The sequence below is a fragment of the Mesoplodon bidens genome, assembly GCF_964165515.1.
Source record: "Mesoplodon bidens genome assembly, chromosome: 8".
Classification (NCBI taxonomy): Eukaryota; Metazoa; Chordata; class Mammalia; order Artiodactyla; family Ziphiidae; genus Mesoplodon; species Mesoplodon bidens.
In genome coordinates, this window is record NC_138165.1 from 94,169,328 (window position 1) to 94,191,716 (window position 22,389).

At 51.2% G+C, this 22,389-nt stretch overlaps 2 protein-coding genes across 9 annotated transcripts in view; one reads left to right on the forward strand and one right to left on the reverse strand.

Moving 5' to 3' along the window:
- The first annotated feature begins 29 nt into the window (after positions 1-29).
- On the forward strand, positions 30-21,608 carry RUFY4 (RUN and FYVE domain containing 4). 8 transcript variants are annotated; one of them, XM_081242911.1, is made up of 15 exons: positions 182-339; positions 460-606; positions 763-874; positions 1,051-1,184; positions 2,353-2,480; positions 2,599-2,705; positions 3,920-4,045; positions 4,390-4,496; positions 4,809-4,952; positions 5,426-5,495; positions 6,659-7,306; positions 8,030-8,136; positions 14,108-14,254; positions 19,501-19,611; positions 20,186-21,608. In XM_081242911.1, the coding sequence occupies exons 5-15, from the start codon at positions 2,432-2,434 to the stop codon at positions 20,286-20,288; spliced, it is 1,719 nt and encodes a 572-aa protein (XP_081099037.1). In that variant the 5' UTR covers positions 182-339; positions 460-606; positions 763-874; positions 1,051-1,184; positions 2,353-2,431; the 3' UTR covers positions 20,289-21,608. The 8 variants fall into 8 exon arrangements, with proteins under 8 accessions (XP_081099039.1, XP_081099037.1, XP_081099040.1 ...); XM_081242914.1 differs by having other exon boundaries at positions 799-874; XM_081242913.1 differs by lacking the exon at positions 182-339 and adding an exon at positions 30-93 and having other exon boundaries at positions 460-874.
- The window catches only part of LOC308621968 (C-X-C chemokine receptor type 2), a 41,189-nt gene continuing 40,143 nt past the window's right edge, over positions 21,344-22,389 (reverse strand). Inside the window, exon 3 of the transcript XR_014016547.1 lies at positions 21,344-21,456. The gene's annotated coding sequence lies outside the window, so the exon portion shown is untranslated. The remainder of the gene's footprint in view (positions 21,457-22,389) is intronic.

Genomic DNA, 22,389 nt, shown 5'->3' on the forward strand with positions numbered 1-22,389 from the left:
CCGGAGCCTCCTTGGCCCGCAGCTCCAGGAAGCGGGGGAGCACGGAGCCCGGCAAGGGGCGGTGACACGGGCGCGGACGCCCGGACGCAGCCAGTGAGGAGGGAGACCCGAGGGCGCGGTGGCGCGGGGAGGGGCGGCCCGGGGTCTCGGGACCGACCGGGGCGGCGGACCGGCAGAGAGAGAGGGAGCGCGCCAGCGGACACGATGGGAGAGGCAGGAAGCAGATAAGGAGAGATAATGAGGGAGAGACGGGGACACGGGGAACAGAGAGGCGGGACGCAGCCTCTGCACGCGGGAGACCAAGTCCCAGAGAAGGAGAGACAGACGGGTGTCCCCGTGGTAAGACAGAGCCAGGCTTGAGTACCGCGTGCTCCAGTGTTTACATGCGGTTCCTGGGGGCTTGTGAAACGGGTAGTCCTCGCAGATGCCTGCTCCCCTGTTCTCTGCCCCCAACACTAGCCCCTGGGAACCAACAGTGGAAAGACCCCAGCCTCAAGGAGACAAAGCACAGCTAGGGTGGGAGGGCCACAGTCCGCCTGGGCAACCCACCGGGCCCCTTCCTGGACAGAGCATCTCACCAGTGCTTTCGCTTTCAACCTTTCAGCGGTGAGTCCCAGAACTGGGGGGATGACACTGGTGATCAGCACTCACCGGGACCCCTCAGAAGAGATGGGGAGGGGGAGGGAGACATGAGGTGGGACCCTTGTCCTCCCCTCCACACCTGCACCACACTCCGACCAAGTGACAGTAAAGGTGGGGCAGCCTCATAGCCTCTTTGTGCCACCTGGTGGCGATAAGGAAGAAAGACAAGAGCAAGTGACCGTGACAAGAAGGGGAGAGAACTCGCAGAGCAACAATTGCCGCTACCTCATCGGTGAGTCTGGGTCCCAGTCTGTGTTTGGCCAACAAGCGAACCTACCCCAGGTCTGCCTAAGAGGGACCATCCCCCATCTCACCATTCTGCCCTGGTGCCCTCCACACTGCCTCTGCCACTTCTGCCCCACAGTCTTCCACGCCTCCTGCTCTGAGCAAGATTTCCCCCTCCTCCAGGCTGCTGGGCTGGGCATGAGTCACTTCGCAGGCAGCAAACTCTGGAAAAGGCTGGGCAGAGCCCTCAATCACAAATGACAGGCTCAGGCTGCAGTGCTCTGTTGTCCATGCCCCAACCAGCCAGGCCTTCCCAGGTGAGTAGCAAGGAGACCCCTGGGTCTGGGGGTGGCCAGGAGCGAGGGCAGAGGAATCCTGGATAGAGATGAGGAAGGGGAGGAGGTCCATCTAGGCGTCTGTGGATTTCATAGATCATCTGAGCTAAAAGGAGCGGCAGAGACCCTCAGTCCAACCCCTTGGTCTCCAGATGGGGAAATCCAGGCCCAAGAAAGGCGAAGGATGTGCCCCAGGTCACACGATGAGCCAGCAACAGGGCCGGGATGGAGAACCAGGGCTCTTGACTCCCAGCACTGTGCTCCCTGAACGCCATTCCCCACCCACCCTCCCTCGTCTACCTTCGCTTCCTTCTCCCTTCCCCTCCTCTGTGTCCCAGCGCTCCTTCACTCCCAAATTCCAGCCACCACAGCATGGGAGGCAGGACACCTGGGTCTCCCACTCCAGGCCTGTCTTTACTTCCGGCTCTCAGAACAAGCCCACGGGCCCTCCGGGGCCACAGTATTCCTCTCTGAGCCCCGGGACCCACTGTGGGGGAAACAGGCTGAGATTCACTGGGGAGAGAGCAGTGGGATTAAAACCCTGCTCCCTACACACCCCCAGCATTCTGGCCCAGGCCCAGGCCCAACTCTGGGGCCTCGCCTCACTTCTGCCTCCTTTTCCTCAGAAAACACACATTTTCCATGCAGCTGGGGCCCAGGAAAGGATGAATTTGTGTCCCAGGGATGATGACTGCTCTGGCAAGGCCCCCTGTGGGGGAGGGAGGGACAACCCCTCAGCCCAGCGTCCACATGGCTTACACACATGAGCACTAGCAGGGCTGCTCACAGCCAGTCAGGGTTGAGAGTATGAGCCCTGCAGGCACAGGGACCTGAGTTCCAATTCTAGCTTCACCACTTAGCACTTTGTGACATTGGAAAAAACACTTACCCTCTCTAAGCCCCCCTCTCTTGGTATAAAATAGAGTCAATAACCTCCCAGGATTATTATGGGTACTGAATAAGACAAGGATGTCGGGCACAGGACACAGGGCCTGGCACCCAGGAATGGCTCCATAGGTGGGGACCACACCATCATCCTCCTGCCCTGCCTTACAGGAAAGAGCTGGGTCTTCTCCTACCAGTGAACTCGCTGTGTGACCCTAGAGACGTCACCTTGTTTCTCTTGGCTCTGATTCTTCCTTTGTATAAGGAGAGAGCTGGGCAGCTGAAGCCAGAAGCTCGTTCTTGGCCTCTAGACCCACAAGGAATCACGTCTTTTTCAAATACTCATGGCAGAAGAAGGAGGGGCTGTCTTCAAGATGACCAGTGACCTGAAGGGTGAGTGTGTCCTGAGAGAGTTTCTGGGACCGAATTGGGGGAGATGTGAGGGGTCTTGAGAGCCTTTCCTTCAGAGCCCTCACCATCTGAGGTCTGATGTCCACCATCCTCCCCACAGCTGTCATCTCTGCCATCCTCCAGGGCTATGGGGGTGGGCGGCAGCCAGTGACAGACACCAGTGCTGAACTGCACAGACTCTGTGGCTGCCTGGAACAACTGCTGCAGGTAGGGCCCTCCCCTCCCCCCTCCCATCTCTCCAGGTCCCAATAACCAATAACCAAATGGGCTTTCCCAGATCCTGAGGGAAGAGCCACTGCCTCTCTTCGTTACCACGCGCTACCTCATCTCCGTCAATGGGCAAACCCTTCCTGACATCTAACCTCACCCTTGGAGGCTGTCACTGTAGCCTGGGAAGTGAGGTGGGACAAGGCTGGGGCAGAGTTGGGTGGGGCTGGGGACAGTCACCCTGCTCTAAAGACAAAAGTTTCAGAGGCACAGATGTCCTCGGGCTGGCCTTCCTCGCTTCTGGTTAGAGCCCCAGTCATCACTATCACTAGCTTTTATTGAGCAAGTATTATGTGCCCAGCTAAGCCCTTTACGTGCCCAGCTTGTTTAATTTTCCTTTTAACCCACTGAGGTGCTTGATGACCAGCCCATCCCCCCAACACACACACATACCCTTCCTACTTCTCTGACGATGTGCATGTACATGTGTGGTGTGAATGTGCATGTGTGTGAGGTTTGTGTGTGTGTGGTGTATGTTGTGTGTCTGTGTGGTCTCCTGCCAGTCTGCCCCTCATGTGCTGCACTCCAGTCACACCGGCCTCCTTGATCTTCCTAAAGCACAGCAGAAAAGCACCTACCTCAGGGTCTTTGCACTTGCTATTCCCTCTGCCTGGAATGCTCTTCACCCAGAAATTTGGATGGAACCCTTTCTTGTTTCCTTCAGATCTGGACTTGAATAGAGCCTCCTCAGTGAGGCTTTCTCTAGCCACCTTAATCTATGTTTTTTAACACACACACCACACGTACACACCACACACTCACACACCACACACACATGCATGCACACACCATGCGCTTTCCACTCCCTTTCCCCGCTTTATTTTTCTCCTTATCAGTCAGCGCAATCTAACGTACTATATGTTTTGCTTATTCCGTTTGTTCATTGCTGTATCCCCAGGTCTTAAAACAGGGCCCAGCACATAGTAAGTGCTCAATAAGTATTTCTGGAATGAATGAATGAATGAATGAGAACACTGAAAGCTCAAAGAGGTCAAGCAGCTTGCTCCTGGTCACACGGCCAGTAGGGGCAGACCAGGACCTGAAGTGGGCCTGTCTGCACGAGCCCTTTCCGCTATACTGCTCAGCGTGCTGGAACACAGCGTGTTCTGGGAGGGAACATTTCCACACTTTCCTTTCCCTCATCTTGCTCCCAGTTTGACCAGAAAGAACAGAAGAGCTTCCTGAGGCCTCGGAAGGATTACTGGGACTTCCTCTGCACGGCCCTGTGGCGGCAGCGGGGGGACATGGAGCCAGTGCACTTTGTCCAGTCACAGGACAAGGTATCCAGGGCCAGGTGGCAGGGGGCTGGCCTCGGTGTGATGGGGTCCTGCCCCCAGGTCCTTGACGAGGATGGCTCGGTGGCCGGAGGGGACACCGGCCTGCCCCAGGCTCCTTTCTCACCCATCCCAGCTCCACTGGCCATAGCCCTCCTCACCTGGTCCTCACCTGTTGTTAGCCCTGCCCTCACACCCCTCCAGTCACCCCCTTTCCTCCCACAGCCTCAAGTCCCAGCACACCCTTTCTCATGCACCACTCATTCTAGCTTTTCTCCCTCTGTGCTGGCTGCGTTCCCTCTGTCCTAATACCACCATCCCCCCCCACGTGCCCCCTGTGTGCTGTGCAGTTGAAGACCCCGCTGGGAAAAGGCCGAGCCTTCATCCGCTTCTGTCTCGCCCATGGACAGCTGGCCGAGTCCCTGCAGCTTTGCCTCCTGAACCCAGAGCTAACCAGGTGGGGCTACCGATACCATCCGAGCCCGTGGCCCTCCTTCGGGAAGATTCCTCTTTACCCCTAGAAGGGTGGTTTGATATCAAAGATGACTAAAATAGGGGTCATAAAGGGAAAGCCAAGGAAGAAAGGGCAAAGGAGAGGTTAGAACCTGAGTCCTGGTAGCATCATGATGCTTGGCCTCCTGGTCCCCAAGGACCACCCTGTCTGGGGAACCATCCCACTATGGTGTGCAGTGGAGGTAGATTCTCTGAGGTCGGGGGTGGCAATAGCACCAGAGCCAAAGGCCAAGGGTGCTGCTCCCTGTTAACACAGGGAGTGGTATGGCCCCCGGAGCCCTCTGGTGTGCCCTGAACTCCAGGAAGACATCCTGGACTCCCTCTATGCTCTCAACGAGGTGACCTTCGACTTGGACCTGCAACGGCCAGACTTGGATGGAGCCTGGCCCATGTTCTCAGAGTGAGTGGGGGCAGCGTGGAGGGAAGCTTCTTTTCAATGCCTGTTCCCATTACTACCACCCACCCAAACTAACCCCAAGCCCTCAACCCCCAGCCCCATCTTTTCCTCCCTCCCTTCTTACTCCCTGACTCCCGATTCTCCACCTCCCTAGCCTTCTGTTTTCCCAGTGTCATCTTAGGATGTCCCATGATGCTGCACAGAAAACACACTCATTAAAGAGTTGTTGGATGGTTGGGATAGATGGTTAGAAGGATGAGTGGATGTTGGGATGTGGGAATGGAATGGAAGGATGGGTGGAGGGTGGGATGCATGGGTGGATGGAGAGAAGGATGCATGCATGAGGGTGGAAGGGCAGGAAAGTGGGATGGGTGGTGGGATGAATGGGTGGTTGGAAAGATGGGGTATCCTGCATCTGAGGACCAAGACCACTGCTGGAGAGTGGTCCAGGGTCCCCCCGCTTCTTTCACTTTCAGGTCCCACTGCTCCAATTCCAACTGGACCCAGAGAAGAAGACCCAGAAAGATCAAAGATTCCCCTAAGGAGGTGCCTCTTCCCAACCTTCACCCTAGTTGCCTCTTCTCTGTCTCTGTTGGGACCCCCAGGTTGAGAAGTAACTGAGCCCTGACCCAGCTGGACAGAGAGGGAGAGGCCAACATGTGGACCTGGGGCTAGGGAGCCACAGAAGCGAAGGCTCATATTTGTAAGGTGGTGAGGGTATCAGGGAGAGAAGGGGACCACTGGCAGCACCTGCAGACGCCACTGGGGCCCCTGGGAGGAGGGGAAGCTGGGGAGGGTGACCAGAAGCTTCCAGGAAACAGCCCAGGGAAACAACCTCTGCTGGACGTTTGCCAACATCTCAGTTCAGTTCAGGGAGCGATTGAAGAGCCAGATTGCCTGGTTGATATCCCAGCTCCATGCCTTACTAACCATAGTCCTTGGGCACATAACTTGTCCTGCCTGACGGGGGGATCGTGAGGACGCACGGAGACAGCCCAGGTGCCGCACAGAGCAAGGCTCCTGCTACGTGCCCAATAAGCGGTAGCTTGTGGTTTTCATCTTTCCACAGGCTTGCTTTGCACCCCCGCCAGCTTCCAGGCCCCAGGTGCAGATGCTGTAACTCAGTCTCTGACCTAAAGGAGTTCCAGGTCTGCTGGGGAGACAGACCCTAAAGGAACGCATTGCAACACAAGTTAAGTGTAGGGACCAGACATGCCCAGGAACATGGGAGAACAGAGGAGGCTTCTTGACAGAGGTGACTTTTAGGGGCTGTCGGTCTATTTAAGCTTTCACCACAACCCTATAAGGAAGTATTATTATTCCCATTTTACAGACCAGAAAACGGAAACACAGAGAAGTCAAGTTCAGGGGGGAAGATCAGAGGAGAGTGGTGGGAAGAACTAAGGGGAAATCAGATGGATGCAGAAGATGGAGGTAAAGGAGGGAGAAGGATGCCAGCAAGAGGCGAGGAAGGAAAGGGCGTTGAGAAGCACTGCTCAGATCAAAGCCTGGGCCTCAGGTCACCTGGGGTGTTTTCAACATTCAGATTCCTGGGCCCTACCCCAGATCTGCTGAATCAGTATTTCCAGTGGGAGGACCAGGAATCCATATATTTAGCAAACCCACTGGATTAGGGCTGTGGCCTCTCCCAGGCACCAGGTTGGTGAATTGGTGCTGAGAAGGATGACGGGTTTGCGGCTTCTCTGCAGATCTCACCCACATATGGAGACCCCACAGAAGGCCACCCAGAGGAGCCACATACCAGGCAAGCCAGTTCTCTGCAAGATGCACCCAGGGAAGACAGGTTGGCTGGACTCCCTAGGTCCCAGCAACACAACCATCAGCCCCTCTTTCTGGAAAAGAAGAAAGAAGATCCCAGGAGGCTTGGGCCTCCCCAGAGCATGTGGGAACTAGAAGGGGAGGAGCTTCAGCAAAACCAGGAGAAAGGAGCTCCAAGGACGGGGATGTGCCTGGAGAACTCAACACCTAGCGTCCAGGGACAGGGGAAGGGGGTCAAAGGGACTCTGAAGGAGGTGACAGGGACAGATGCTGAGGGCAGGGGGGTTTTGCTGAGTGCAGAGGACCAGAGAACAAAAGATGGGACTTATGAAGGGAAAGCAGAGAGGAGTCATATCCACAGGCTGCTGGCCTCCAGCCCCAAAGAGATGATAAGGGATGCAGTGTCAGGGAACCGTCAGGGCGGGAAAGTGCCCAGCATCCCGAGGGAGTTCTGGGTCCTTCAGGGCCTGGAAACAAAGGAAGGCTCCACCACGGAGAAGCCCCAAGAGCAAATAGGAGTGACCAGTGCAACCAGGAGGGAGGAACAAGCAGAGATGGCCTTGCAGGATGTGGTCAAGGTGAGACCAGTTGAGCTCTGTACCTGTCTCTGCTCCCCATCTCTAACCCAGCCCACAGGTGGGTGCCTTCAAGGATGGCCCAGGGCCCTTCCAGCCCACAGACCAATTTGCATTGGGTCACACAGGATATTATGATCTGAGGAGGCCTTTTGGAAGGTCTCCAGTTCATCACATGAAGAACACGCATTCTTCAGTTTACCACAATACCCACCTCTCCCTATTGCCTCACACCAGGCCCACTTTGTTTATCCTGCCCAGCCCCTGTAGGCATCTGAGTCTGTAATCCCTTCCCAACAGTCCTTTGGGGCAGTTGCTTGTTCTCAAGTTCCATAGCCCTCATTATTGGCAGGTTTCTTCCCAATATCGAAGCTCTGCTATTGCAGGCCCTACCTAATTGCCCCTGTAGATGTTTCTCTTCAAGGTCACCCAAATTGTTTTCAAGCCTTCCTTCAGCATCCTCCCTAGCCCGAGTCTTCCAGATCCTTGAGGTCTGTAACTTCCATCCTTTAGCCAAGGAAGAAATGGTGGCTCCAGGCTCACCCAGGGGCAGAGCCAAGCACCACAGCTCCCAGCACTGTCCCCAGTCCTGCTCTCCACCCAAGGGCTGTTTCACGTGGCCTGGGGTCTCACGGGGGTGTTTGTCAGGTCAGGCCCCGGGCTGGGGTCTCTGCCCTCCTCCTTCAGCTTCCATTTCCCCTCCTTTTACCCTCTCCCTGCCCTCAGAGTCTCAGACATGGGCTCCAGAAAACCAAGGAGCAGGCCCAGCACCAGGAACAGCTGCTGAAGGAGCAGGAAGGGGAGCTGAAGGCGCTGCAGGAACAGCTCAGCAGGTAACCTAGGCAACCACCAGTGCCACAGGGCATGGGAGCCAGGAGGCCACGGGGGCAGGAGGCTCACATTCACGGTCACGCCAGCAAGCACCTTCTGAGCACCTCCCGTGCACCAGGCCCTGTGCGGGCACAACTTTGGCATGCCATGCATACAGGAAATTGTTCCCACTCTTAGGGTGCTCCTGCCCCCCTCTCCTCCCCTCCCCTTTGCCAGCCCCCTAACTCGCTGGCCTCCCTCAATAGCCCCAGGAGAGGTCTATGCGTCCCATCCCTCCCTTCCCTCCCACACTCACCTTTGCGCCTTTCTGCTCCCTCTTCTGGGCTCCCCTCTCTCTTTTCCGTCCACACAGCCTCCCTCTCCCACCACACTCCTGCCCCACTATCTCTCTCAGTCTCCCTCTTTGCCTCTTATTTTCCTGTTCCCTATTGTACGGTCACTCTTTCACCCTCTTGGTTACAGTAATCATAACTATCAACACTGAGCACTTACTATGTCCCTGGCACTGTTCCAGGTGCTTCCTGGTAAAATCTCAGGAGACCGGTCCTCCAAGAACCCCCATTTTATAGATGAGGCGGCTAAGGCTCAAAGACCCACCTAGGGCTTCCCTGGTGGCGCAGTGGTTGAGAGTCCGCCTGCCGATGCAGGGGACACGGGTTCGTGCCCCAGTCCGGGAAGATCCCACATGCCGCGGAGCGGCTGGGCCCGTGAGCCACGGCCGCTGAGCCTGCGCGTCCGGAGCCTGTGCTCCGCAACGGGAGAGGCCACAGCAGTGAGGGGCCCGCGTACCGCAAAAAAAAAAAAAAAAAAAAAGACCCACCTAACTCACCCAACATCAGCTAGTTAGTAGAGGAGCTGAGATCCAGACCCTACAACTGATTCCAGAACCAGTGGGCCTAAAAGCTGCCCCATCAGCCAGTAGCCCCAGTGCCGGTGTGTCAGTCTCCTGTCTCTCCCCTCAGCCTCTCTCAGCATCTGGCATCTTCATCCTCCCACCATCACATTCACCTCAAGGGTCCAAAGTGCATGTTTTGTCTCTGCGTTCCCCCTCAGTCTCTCAGTGTCTCAGTGTCTTTGTCACAATTTATTTTTAAAGAAATTATGACGCCATGCAAAGATCTTCCTTGGTCTGACTCAGTCTCTCTGTGTGTCTCTCCCTTGGTCTCCACGTGCCAGTCTGCCCACCTGCCTGGTCTCTCCCACTTGACTGACACCTGCCCTGACCCCCAGGGGAGCCTGCATAGCTGTGATTCAGACTGAATCACAGAGCTGTCTATTGACTGCTTAATAGGCTGAGAGAGGCCCGGGGGCCCAGGAACCAAGCCCAAAAGGCCCCCAGGGACTCCTCCCACCAGGCTCTCAGCTGAGTCCTGTGGTTTGGTCAGCAAAGAATCCCGTGATTCAGGCCCTAAGTGAGTGCAGGGGCCTTGCCCACTCAAGGCCATCTCTGGGGATCAAGACAGGCTGGAGGGAGAAGCCAGCAGGCTCCAGGGAGACTACCCAGCCCCAGGCTGCTCCCTGAGGCTGGGGGAGCCCTTGTTTCACAGACCCCTGTCCTGCCCCCATCATCCCGTCCATCATTTGGTCATTCCACAAACACTCGGAGCCAGACCTGTTCTATGTGCTGAAAATACTCTCATGGACAAAACAGATAAAATGCCTGCCCTTTTGGAGCTTACATGCCAGTGGGGGAGGCAGTTGATAAATACAAGCAAGTAAAATACATAGGATGCAGATTGTGATAAGTTCTAAGAAGAAAAACATAAAGCAGGGAAGGGGAATGGGAAGTGTCAGGGGTGACATTTTAGATCAGGTGGCATGGCCAAGGGGGGCTCCCTGGAAAGGGGACATTTGAGTCAAGACCTGAAGGAACTGAGGTCTGAGCCATTTGGATACGTGGTCGAGGAATGTTCCAGGCAGAGGGAACAGCAAGGGCAAAGGCTCTGCAGTGGGAATGGGCATGGCCTCAAGGACGCCATTGTAGCCCCAGTGGAGTGAAGGAGGGGAAGGCTGTAGGAAAAGGTCAGGTGGGTAACAGGAGACCCTAGCAGGTCATCAAAAGGACCTTGGCTTTGACTTGACTTTGAACCACTGAGAGTCCTGAGCAGAGGAGGGACATGATGTGACTGTCTGCATGTTAAAAATATGTTTCTCTGCTTTGAAAAAACAATTCAATGGTTTTTAGTGTATTCACAAAGTTGTGCATCCATCACCACCATCAATTTTAGAATATTTTTATCACCCCAAAGAGAAACCTATACTCATTAGCAGTCACGGCCCATCTCTCCCCAACCCTCCAGCCCTAGGCAACTGCTAATCTGCCTTCTGTCTGTGTGGATGTGCCTATTCTGGGCTGACATGTGCTTCAAGGACTCACGCCCACTGCTCCGTGGAGCTGGTCTATAGGCTAGCAGGGGTGGAAGCGAGGAGACTGATGAGGGAGGGGAGCTGGGATGCACTGGTGGCAATGGAGGCGTGGAGGAGCCGCTGGATCCTGGATCCAACGTGAGGTCGGGCTTCCCGAGGGATGGGTGTGGGGTGTGAGAGAAAGAGGGAAGTCAAGAATGACTCCGAGTCTTCGGCCTGACCGACTGGAAAGGTAGAGTCACTGTGTGGTAGAGCAGGTTGGCAGGGAAGGCTCAGGCATTGGGTTAGGAGCCTAAGTTCAGGACCCCTGTTAGACTCTAAGTGGATCCTTAGGTGGGCGGCTGAGTGTGGAGTTGGGGAGAGAGGCTGGGCCGGGGGACCCACCAGAGAGTCATCGGAATGAGGTGGTAGGTTACAGAAGCCCCTGAGGCCTGGACAAGAATGTGTCCCCTGCCTCCTGGGATCCAGGGAACTTAGACAAACCCCTCACCCCCGGGAAAGTGGCCGTGGGCTTCGAGCTGGTGACGGTATCTCACAACCAGTGAAGAGAAGGGCCACGGGGGCCCAGGCAGTTAATGAACAGTATTTACTGTGCCTCTGCTCTGGCCACGTGGGTGGACAGAAGGGAACAGAACAGGCAATGTCTGCTCTCACAGACCTCGGGAGATGTAGGGAGACAGACAATAGATCAACAAATAGAAATACGATGTCAGGTGGTCATGGGTCCTGTGGGGACTAGAGAGAGAGAGAGAGACAGGAGAATCATCTAGAATTGGAGTCAGGGAAGCCCTGTCCGAGGAGGTGACATTTGAGCAGAAATCCCAACCACAGGAAGAGCTGGACCATGCAGGTATCTCGAGAGGAGTGCTCCAGGAAGGGGGACCGGCAGACGCAAAGGCCCAGGAGACGTGAGCTTGGAGACAAGCAGGCCTGTGGCTGGAGCAGAGACTCCCACGTGGTGGGGGAACAGAGGGTTCTCATAGTCTGACTTGGGTTTCTGAAGGACTGCTCTGGCTGCGGTGTGGAGAATAGACTCAAGGTGGGCAGGGGTGCAAAGCCCCAGGCTAGACACAAAGGTGAGACACAGCAGGCCCCAGAGCAGACCAGCTGGGGGCTATAAAAATACACTTGGGCTTCTGATACCCACTCCCCGGCTGTCTGGCTGTGGGGCGCTAGGACACTGACCTTCCCTCTTCGGCCTGAGGTCCCTGATTTGCAAAAGGAGATGGTTGGATCTCTTCCAGCTCACATGATCTGTGAGACCATCTTTCCAAGCAAATGGGTTTCCTCTGCCCTCTGGGTTAGACCTCAAAGCAAAAGGGATTAGGACAGGTACAAGTGGAAGGTCCTCAGATGGGGAATTAGGCAAACATCAAATCTTCCCCCCACCTTGGGTGGCAGCATTGAGCTCCTTGGAGGCATGCCACAGGACCATAACGATCCACCCCTCTCTCCTACCTGCTACCCACTCAGCCCTGGTGCCACAAACCACCAGTGTTCAGGGCCCTGCGTGGATGCAGGTGTGGGGAGGCAAGAAGAGATTAGAGCTGGACAGGCCTGCATTCAGATTTTTGCTCCCCTCACTTATCAAGCTGTGTGACCCTGGGCAAATGTTACTCCCTCTCTGAAGCTCTGTCTTCTTTCCTGTGAAATGATGATCATATCACCTGTCCCATAAATTTGTGAAAATTCAATGAAACAAGGCTATAAAGCACTAAGCTCAGTGCTGGGCACCTAGTAGGTACTCAGTAGACTTTAATTCCTTCCATGTCCTCTCCTGCCCTAGGAGTGTCTGTCACCCCCATAAATACTTTAAATACTTAAAATGCTTCAATGGCTTCCTTTGCACTGTGATCAAACTCCACTCCTTCTGGGGCCCTTGAGGGACCCTGCCTACCTCCCACCTTGCCTCCTGCCTCCCCAGCCCCGCCCTTCACGGAACTACAGTGTCACTAGCCCTTCTTTCATTTCCTCAAACAAGCCATGTTCTTCCCAACTTGCAGAACTTCGCATGTGCCCTTGGCTGGCTTTACATGGCTACCTCCTCGTCTTTCAGATCTGCTTAAATGTCGCCTTGTCTAAGAAGACCTCCTGAGCATCCCCTCAACTCTGCATCTTGGCCCCTCCTTTGTCACTGTCACACAATTATCTTACTGGTTTATCACAAAGAAACACACTAACCGCAGTGGTCACATTAGGGCCTGGCCACACCAGAAATCCTGGGATCTCTGGGCAAGTAAACTAGCTTAGGAAAATGAAATGCTACTACTAAGAAATGAGAAGGCTGAAGACTAGAATGTTCATTAAAAGTCACTTCTCCCTAAGACTGCAGGAACTGGCCTTTTTGGAATTTTGGTGGCTAGCTGTGTCGGTTTCATTTCATGGCCCACCCAGCTTTCCTCCCTGCAGCATACTACATGGCTGAATTTTTAAAATTATAACTCAATTCATTGTCAAGCTTCTTCCCCTCAAACACACTCAGCCAGGGGCACGGGTACACACACACACACACGCACACGCACGCACGCGCAAGTGCAAGCACAAGAAAGAGAGAGAGAGCATCCAGAGGTCACAGGATGGGCACTGCCGTTGCAACACCCACCCATCTGAGCAACGGAGTAAGAGCCTGGGACCTGGGGTTGGGACCTTTTTATTTCCAGTCCATTACATTTCTTGGAACCTTCTAGGAAGCCACTAAAGACAAAAGCAACAGGCAAGAATAGAGCTGAAGAGTTTCCAAGCCCAAACTGAAACGGAAATTTAAGAAAGCCATATGTTTAAGATTACTTTTTTAAATTGAAAAGACAATGTAATGAAATTTTTCAAAATATTTTAAAGCCAAAAAGTCACTTCAAATCGTACACCACTTACTCCTTTTTCCCCAAACACCACAAATGTTTTCAGCAGGCACAGCCCGTCCGGCCTGGGTTCCCAGACACCCACGTCCCCCCAGAGAGCTGCCAGGATTGTGAACGTGCCTTTCCAGGAAATTACATTTTAAAATGGAAATGTTTAAAAAAAAAAAAAAAGAAGGAAAACAAATGAAAATGTTGGCTTGTGCCCTCTAAAGGAACACGCAAGGCTAGACCCTGTTTTCACTGCTCTGAATGGTTGATGAGGAGTCAATCTATAGGTGTCAGGCCACACAGTGCCTGGTTCACTGCGGTGTGTGTGTGGAGGGGGGGTGTGTATGTGTTATGTACATGTGTGTGACGTGTGTTATGATGTGTGTGTGGTATGTGTGTGGTATGTGGTGTATGTGGTGTGTATAGTGTGTGTGTGTTGTGTTGTATGTGTGGTGTGCGTGTGTGGTGTCTAGTGTGGTGTGTGTGCCTGTATGTGCTGTGAATGTGTGCTGGGTGTGGTGCGTGTGTGCTGTGTTGTGAATGTACGGTGGGGGTATGTTGTACGTGCTGTGTAGTGTGTGCTGTGTGTGCTGTGCTGTGAATGTACGGTGTGTGGTGTGTGTGTGTGTGTGCTCACTTCAGCTGCAGGGGGCATCACCAGCTTCCCTGGTGGGGATCCCTGTCAGGCAGAGGCCCAGCCCAGCTCAGACACAGATGCTGCGCCTTTCCCCTCACAACTCAGTCTTCCTTCTGCGCCCAGGTGTCAGGAAGAGAGGGCCCGGCTGCAGGCGGAGCTGGAGCACAAGCAACAGGAGACTGAAAGGAAGGGTGCCATGTATGAGGAGGAGCTTGGCGGGCAGCGGGACCTGGTCCGAGCCATGAAGAGGCGGGTGCTGGAGCTGATTCAGTAAGGGTGGGACCCTGGGGACGGGGTGCACAAGGGGGCATGGTACAGCAGCTCTGGACCTTTTGTATGTACTAACTCATTTCCTGCTTTCAGCCATCCCCTGCTGTTATTCCCTTCTTTTTTTTTATATAAATTTGTTTATTTCTGGCTGCGTTGGGTCTTCGTTGCTGCACACGGGCTTTCTCTACTTGTGACGAGCAGGGGCTACTCTTCGTTGCAGTGCGCGGGCTTCTCATTGCGGTGGCTTCTCTTGTTGTAGAGCACGGGCCCTAGGCACACAGGCTTCAATAGTTGCAGCACGTGGACTCAATAGTTGTGGCTCGCGGGCTCCAGAGTGCAGGCTCAGTTGTTGTGGCGCATGGGCTTAGTTGCTCCGCAGCATCACATTGGCTTCTTTCACTTAGGAATATGCATTTAAGTTTCCTTCATGTCGTATCTTTTCTTTTCTTTCTTTCTTTATTTTTGGCTGCATTTGGGTCTTCGTTGCTGTGTGTGGGCTTCCTCTAGTTGCGGTGAGCGGGGGCTACTCTTCGTTTTGGTGCACAGGCTTATTGCGGTGGCTTCTCTTGTTGTGGAGCACGGGCTCTAGGCGCTCGGGCTTCAGTAGTTGTGGCACGCAGGCTTCAACAGTTGTGACGCACGGGCTTAGTTGCTCTGCGGCGTGTGGGATCTTCCTGGACCAGGGCTCGAACCCATGTTCACTGCATTGGCAGGCGGATTCTTAACCACTGCACCACCAGGGAAGTCCCAATTCCCATGTTATAGATGAGAAAACCAAGGGTCAGAGAGGCTGACTTGGCCACCAAGGACACACAGCATATAAGTTGCATAGAGTCCTCTGCCTCTAAGGCAAGCTACCCTCCAACCCCCACATACACACACACCAACCAAGGTTAGGAGAAGGGAAAGGAGCCCATAGGTTAACTGAGAGGTAATCGCATGTCCTACACCTGCCTGCCTACTGGACTTCCTCAGACGATTGGGCCTGTGGCCCATCTTGGGTCAGCTGTCCTGGGTTCCAGAGGCTGAGCTCACCAGAATTAATCCTAAACCACTAAGCTCACTGCAGGATGGATGAAATGTGTAAAACCTGCTTTCTACCCTTCAGTCTAGTGAGAAGATAATTCACAGATATACATCATATTTTCACCTCCTTCAGGAAATAGGAGACCATTGGACTCAGGTTCCATGAGAATTGGAAGGTTACTGAGGGATCATCTAGGACTAAATCCTCTTGCACAAAATCCAAGTGATTAAAGATGAGAAAAGGGAGAGATCAGCCTGGAAAGACCAAAGAATTTAAGGAATAATCTCCTCTGAGGAGCTGTCAACCGGGAGGAAGCTAATAAAAAATTAGCTATATATCTCACAAAAGAATTTAAGGTAGCTAACAATAAGACATATGTATTGTGTATATGTGCATGCATATATATATGTACACACACACACACACACACACACACATATATAGTAAGTTAAAAAATAACAGAAGATTTAATGAAAGATGAAAAATATATACTCCTGAAGTGTTAGGGTTAAAACTTAACTCTGAACATCTTGATAGCAGGATGGAAAAGGGAAACACAGAAAGTTTCACTGTCCATTCAAAGGAGCAATACCAGTTCATCCGGAGAGACAAATGTTTTTCCTAGTGCTAAAGAAATTCATCACAAGGCCCCAAACCACATAACACAATGTTCCTCCCAGAAGCGTTGTGGAAGATATGGCCTTAAGCAAAAAAAAAAAAAGGTGGAGCATGAAGGTTGACTTCTGTGTCAGGATGGTAGACTGACCACACGTTATCCAGTCTCCATCCTGAGATCTCACTAAAATGACTGTAAAAGAATAAAACATAAACAGAGAGAAAGGTGGAGGAGCCAACCACAAATGAGAGATTTCAGCTAATTTCCAGAAGCCAGAAAACAGATGGAAAAATGGATACTAGATTTAGCCCAAGTTAGAACTTCAGGGCCCAGAGACACCAAGAACACAGATGGCAGAAGTGAGATGAGGGGCAGAAATCAGGAAAATTAACTGATAAAGTCATTAGAAAGAGCAGTGTACAACCCGTGCTTTCTGCCTGCCTCCCCCACTGTAGAATATCGAACAGTGAGGGGTCTATCACCCAGGCAAATAACTAAAAGGTCTTTCTCTAAAGAAACCCCCAAATAAAAGGGCAGAGTGTTCTGGCATTTGAGAGTCTGGAGTGGCAGGTAGCTCCCTACCCAATCTCTCCTAAAGGGACATTACGAGTCAATCATCCCCTTCTACTCCCTGGAGCTCTAGCAGCTTTTATCGCCTCTTTCTTAAACATGAAATGACAACCAAGGATCCCCAGACATTTGAAGAGAGGCTAGAAAATAAAGGGGAGTAAAGGGGAGTGACAAAGATAAACAAACAAACAAAAGTGATCCATCTTCCATGATGCTGTGAAAAGCGACCATCAAAAGATGAGAAGCATTCTTGGAAATTAAAAATATGATCACTGAAATTATTTTTAATTCACTAGGAGTAGAAGATAAAGATGACGCAGTCTCTCAGTAGAATAAAAGCACAGATAAATGAAGACATGAGAGAAATAGAGACATAGAGAATCAATCTAGGAGTTCTAATATCTTCTCCAACTGACAGGAATTCCAAAAAAGAAAAGAATAAAAAGGAGGTGATTATCAGATAGAAATATGAGGCACTTTTCCAGCTCTGATGGACATAGATCTTCAGATTTAAAGATTTCACTGAGTGACCAGCACAATAAAGGAGAGGGGTGGGTGGTAAACTACATCTAGATACATCATTGTGAAATTTCAGTAAAACAAAGATAAGGAGAATATCCTAAAAGACAGGTCCACTTATAAAAAGAGTAGAACCCAACAAATGTTAAGACTCAAGGGTGTAACCCTTTCAAGTTCTGAGGAAAACTGGCTTTTGCCCTAGAATTCTGTTATCTAGCCAAACTAGGAAACAAGTGGGGAGGTGATAGAGGAAACACATTTTTTCAGATAGACAGGTCACATAAAATTCACCTCCCACACTGCCTTTCTTAAGAAGTTAATTAAGGATGTGCTCCAAAAAAACAAGGAAAAAATCCAAGAATGGAGAAGATGCAGAATTCAGGGAATAGTAGCTCTAGCCCATGAGAGAAGAAAAGGGAATTCCCAAGATGACAAGGGGGCAGCAAGCCCAGGAAGCAGTCAGTTCAGGCTATAGCGGAAGTACTGAGGGCCCAAGAGGGAGGTCTCAGGGGAGAAGAGCATTAGAAGAATATCTGATATGATGAAGAATTAGGGGCATGGGGGATTAGGCTATGTTAAAGGCAAGTCATGCAAAGAGCAAAGAAAGGCAATTAGAAAGTCCTAGAAAAACAGAAAATTTCCAAGAAGGGAAATGTTATAGAACACATCTTAGCTTCAGTAGATGCAATATGCTTACATATTGTCTAATAATGTAAATACTGTTCATTGATTTTTTTCAGTATTGGAATCAACCTAAAGGCAAAGCACAGAAAACAATCATAATTATAGAACAAACCTAAATGTTACCACCTAAACAGTATTAAGTATAGAACAGAATCCAACGGGAATTTCTGTGAAGATGGAAATGTCCTGATTTTGCCCTGTCCAATATGGTAGCTACTAGTCCCATGTATCGACTGAGTACCTCAAGTGTGGCTGGTGCAACTGAGGAACTGAAGTTTTAACTTTATTTAACTTTAATTAAGTTAAATATACACCTGATATCACTTATATGTGGAATCTAAAAAATACAACAAACTAGTGAATTAAACAAAAAGAAGCAGACTAACAGATATAGAGAACAAACTAGTGGTTACCAGTGGGGAAAGGAAAGGGGGAAGGGACAATATAGGAGTAGGGGATTTTTTTTAAAGGGGGTTATTATGGGATTACATGAAATCATGGGTGTGAAACTTATGAAAATTGTAAAGTACTGTAGAATTTAAAGAATCATTAAATTAAAAAATTAATAAATAAAATAAAAAGTTAAATATACATCTAAATAGCCACATGTGGCTAGTGGCTACCACATTGGATGTTGCAGGGATAGATACGTTAGGAGGTTGAGAAGGAGGAAAGCTGAAGAGCAGGGATGCTGGCCCCATCTTAGTACAGAATGGCAGTCATATGATGCTATCTATAGTCAATGAATGAGTGAGAAATAAATGTGTGAGTATATTCTGTAAAATTCCAACAGTAACCAATAGAGGAACCAAAAATGGGGATATAACTGCACTGGGAGGAAGGAGGAGGAGTTAGTGAGGATGGTAATAAATAACCCATATCCTCAAATGTTAAGACTCAATGGTGTAATGCTTTCAAGTTCTGAGAAAAGCTGGCTTTTGCCCTAGAATTCTATATCCAGCCAAACTAGGAAGCAAGTGGGGAGCGACAGAGGAAAGACATTTTTTCAGATAGACAGGTCACATAAAATTCACCCCCCACACTGCCCTTCTTAAGAAGTTAATTATGGATGTGCTCCTTGTGATATCAAGGGGCTCTATGGAAGATGTTCTTTCTTGATAAATCAAGGAGGAGGAATATGAGCATATTACTTAAATATGGAAATAATATCAAGGCGAAAAAGCTAAAGGATGTAAGAAGTGGTTTGCCACTGAGCATGGGAAGGAGGTACATCTCTTGCCTTTGATGTAAGTCCTTCTGTACTGTTCGATTTTTAAATCGTACGTGTGTATGTCATTTTGATAAAAATGTTGAACAACCCATATTCCTAAACGTTCTTTAAAAAAACAGTGAGGATAGTTTTGCAGGAGCTTAAACATATGTAACTACGTATGTTACATGTCTTTCTCCATCACTATGTCTCTTTCTTGGTCTCTCCACCTTTCTCCATATTTGTCTCCCTCTCTGTTTGTGTCTCTGTCCCTGTCTGTCTCTACATCTTTTCCCCTGTGTCTTTCTCTCTCCCTCTACACTGATCTCCCTGTCTGCTTCTCTGTGTGTCTCTGTCTCCTTCTCCAACTCCCTTTTTTTCTCTCTGAGTGCCTGTCTCTCCATCCCTCTTTGTCTCCCTCTCCATTTCTGTGTCTCTTTCTGCTCCACTGTCTCTCATCTCTTTTGGTCTCTTTATGTGTTTATCTCTGTCTCTCTCTTCTTTGTTTCTGTGTATCTCTTTCTGTCCCTCTCCATCTCTCCATCTGTGCATTTCCATCTTTCTATCTTCTGTGTGCGTGTGTGTGTGTGTGTGTGTGTTCACCTCCACCCGCCCATCAGAGAGAAGGATAACCTGTGGCAGAAGGTCCAGCATCTCTCTTCCTTCACCCCTGGATGCTGTGTTGTCTGTAACAAGATCTTTGGTCGGCTGTCTCGGCGGTACCTGTGCAGGTAATGGGCGGGGGGGTACAGAATCCTTCCTCTGGGACAACCCAGTTTCCACCAGTCCACAGCCCACTGCCCACTCCAGGGAAGGGAGGGACACAGGAAATAGGCATTTATGAAAGGCCACTTAAAGCTGGCTACTCATTTTACCCAACACTTTGCAGAGACATGAACAAGAACAGTGGAAAGGGGGCAGACAAGGAATGGCATCTGGAAAATGGGACTGGGTAACCCTTCCACAAATAGACTGATTAATCGATCAGCTAATCTCATCTGGGAAGAGATTTCCTGTACAGAGAAATCTGCTTCCCTCACCTTGCCCTGGAAACACAGTGGCAGGACAAACAGCAAGAGAGAGGACAGTGGGCTGTCAGGAGAACCTGCCATTTGGAGTTAGAGGACCCTAGAGGGGTGGGGCATCGGGACTCCTTTTAGGAAAGGGGAGGCCTCCTGAGACAGACCCAGGGCCATTCTGCTGGGAGATGGGAAACACACAGGTAGACACAAAGATGCTCGAACCCCATGACCCCCTCCCCCATACGCACCCACATGTACCCACTCTTTCGCTTCTGCTCCCCAGGCTCTGCGGAGGCCTGGTTTGCCATGCCTGCTCTGTGGATTTTAAGAAGAAGGAGTGCCACTGCCCACCCTGCTCCCAGAGGAGAGAAGCCCAGGTCCTCTGACTGAGACCCACCCACCTCACCTGATCGGCCGTCCCCTCAGCCCTTCTCAGCCCTCTGGTCTGACCGGTCCTGCCTTCTAGAAGTTGGCCATCTAAGGTGGACAGCACTTGAGTGGACAGACCATGCTTTGGAGGATGGAAGGAGCCAGGCTGGCAGTCAGGAAAGAGGTTCTAACCCTGCATCTCCCACTGGGTGACTTTGGCAAAGCTGTCAGGCTTTTTCCATAACATGAGGGAGTGGGCACCATCCTCTCTGAAGCCCCTGCAGGCTCATAGTCCTTGTCCAAGAATAAGGCCTGGTGGCCCTGACGTTTCTCCTCTGCAATCCCTTCTCAGCCAGCCCATCCTTCATTATACACGGGAGCTTCCTGTCTGCAGTCTCCTTCGGAGGTCTGCTTTCATTCTTAACAGCTTTCTTTAGGTACTATTAATGTATAATACACTTCATATAAACCTGACGAGTACAGTCTGATGAGTTTTGCCTTTAATCTACACCCTGAAGCCATCACCATATTCAAAATAATAGACACATCCGTCAGCCCAGTTTCCTTGTGCCCTTTGTCATCTCTCCCTCCCCCGACCTTTCCCCATCCCCGGGCAACCACTTACTTGCTTTCTGTCCTTAGAGACTAGTTTGCATTTTCTAGAATTTTGTATAAATGGAATCATACAGTATATACTCCTTATTATCTGCCCTCTTTCACTTGGCATAATTATTTTATCATCCGTGTTGTAGCATATATCAAGTTCCTTTTTACTGTTGAGTAGTATTCCACTGCATGGATATATCCCAATTTATTTACACATTCACCTGCTGCTGATACTTGGGTTGTTTCTAATTCCAGGCTATTACAAATAACTTTCCCATCTTCGCCTGTGTACAAATCTTTGTATAGACATATACCTTTATTCCTCTTGGGTAAATGCCTAGGAAATGAAATGGCTAGGTGGTATGGTAGGTGTATGTTTAACTTTTAAGAAATGGCTGAGGGCTTCCCTGGTGGCGCAGCGGTTGGGAGTCCGCCTGCCGATGCAGGGGACAAGGGTTCGTGCTTCGGTCCGGGAAGATCCCACATGCCGCGGAGTGGCTGGGCCCGTGAGCCATGGCCACCGAGCCTGCGCGTCCGGAGCCTGTGCTCCACAGGCCACAACAGTGAGAGGCCCGCGTACTGCAAAAAAAAAAAAAAAAGAAATGGCTGAGTTATTTCCCAAAGAGACTGTACGTTGTACCTTCCCACCAAGAGAGTGTGGGAGTCCCAGTTACTCCCCAGGGTGTCTGGTTTGGTGGGCAGGAGGGGAGGCTTGAGCCTCTCTGCCCTTCCCTTCCAACCACTATGCTGACTTGATGGGTCCCAAGTTGTGAGCACCCAGAAGAAGGGACTGATCTAGGTAACTCTCTATGCAGTGCTTACTCAGCTAGACTTTAATATTAAAGACAGTTGATGTGGACTCGTTTAGCTCCATGGTACAAGATCATATCCCCTGACTGCCCAAGAAGTCTTAAAAGAATTATGGTCATTCAGTGGTCACCCAGTCGTGGTGCTTTTGACAACGCTGTTTCAGAAGAAGTGTGGGTCCCACTGTATGACAAGGCGATTAGCTGCCCTAGCTGGGCTCCAGGGCAGATTTTGTGGTCCCAAAGAGGCATGCATGCTATCTCTGTCCCCTCTGCCTCACGCAGACTGCCAAAGCCTCTGCAGCGGTTGGGCAACCCTGTCAATCTGACCAGAGCCCATGGACCGCCTCTTGGGGTAGGCCGCCCAGAGTTGCATCCCATTACCATCTCAAGGAGGAAGAGTTTTGTAACAGCAGTTCCTGCCCTGGAGAGCTGGTAAGAACTTCTCCTTATCAAAGTCAGCGACGAGGTGGGGGGCAGGGAATGGAGGGAGTAAGGGGCAGAGCTGGGGCTCCCGGAGCAATCAAGGCAATAGAATTGCCCCTGCCCTAAAGGACAGCGGTCCCTTTCTGGAGGTTCCACTTGCTCAGATACTTTTATTAGGGCAGGTTCTTATTACAGCAGAATACATCATATTCTAGTAGGAACTCCAGCATGGAGTTCAGACTTACCTGAGGAACTGATGGGGGAGAGGGGACCTAGCTGA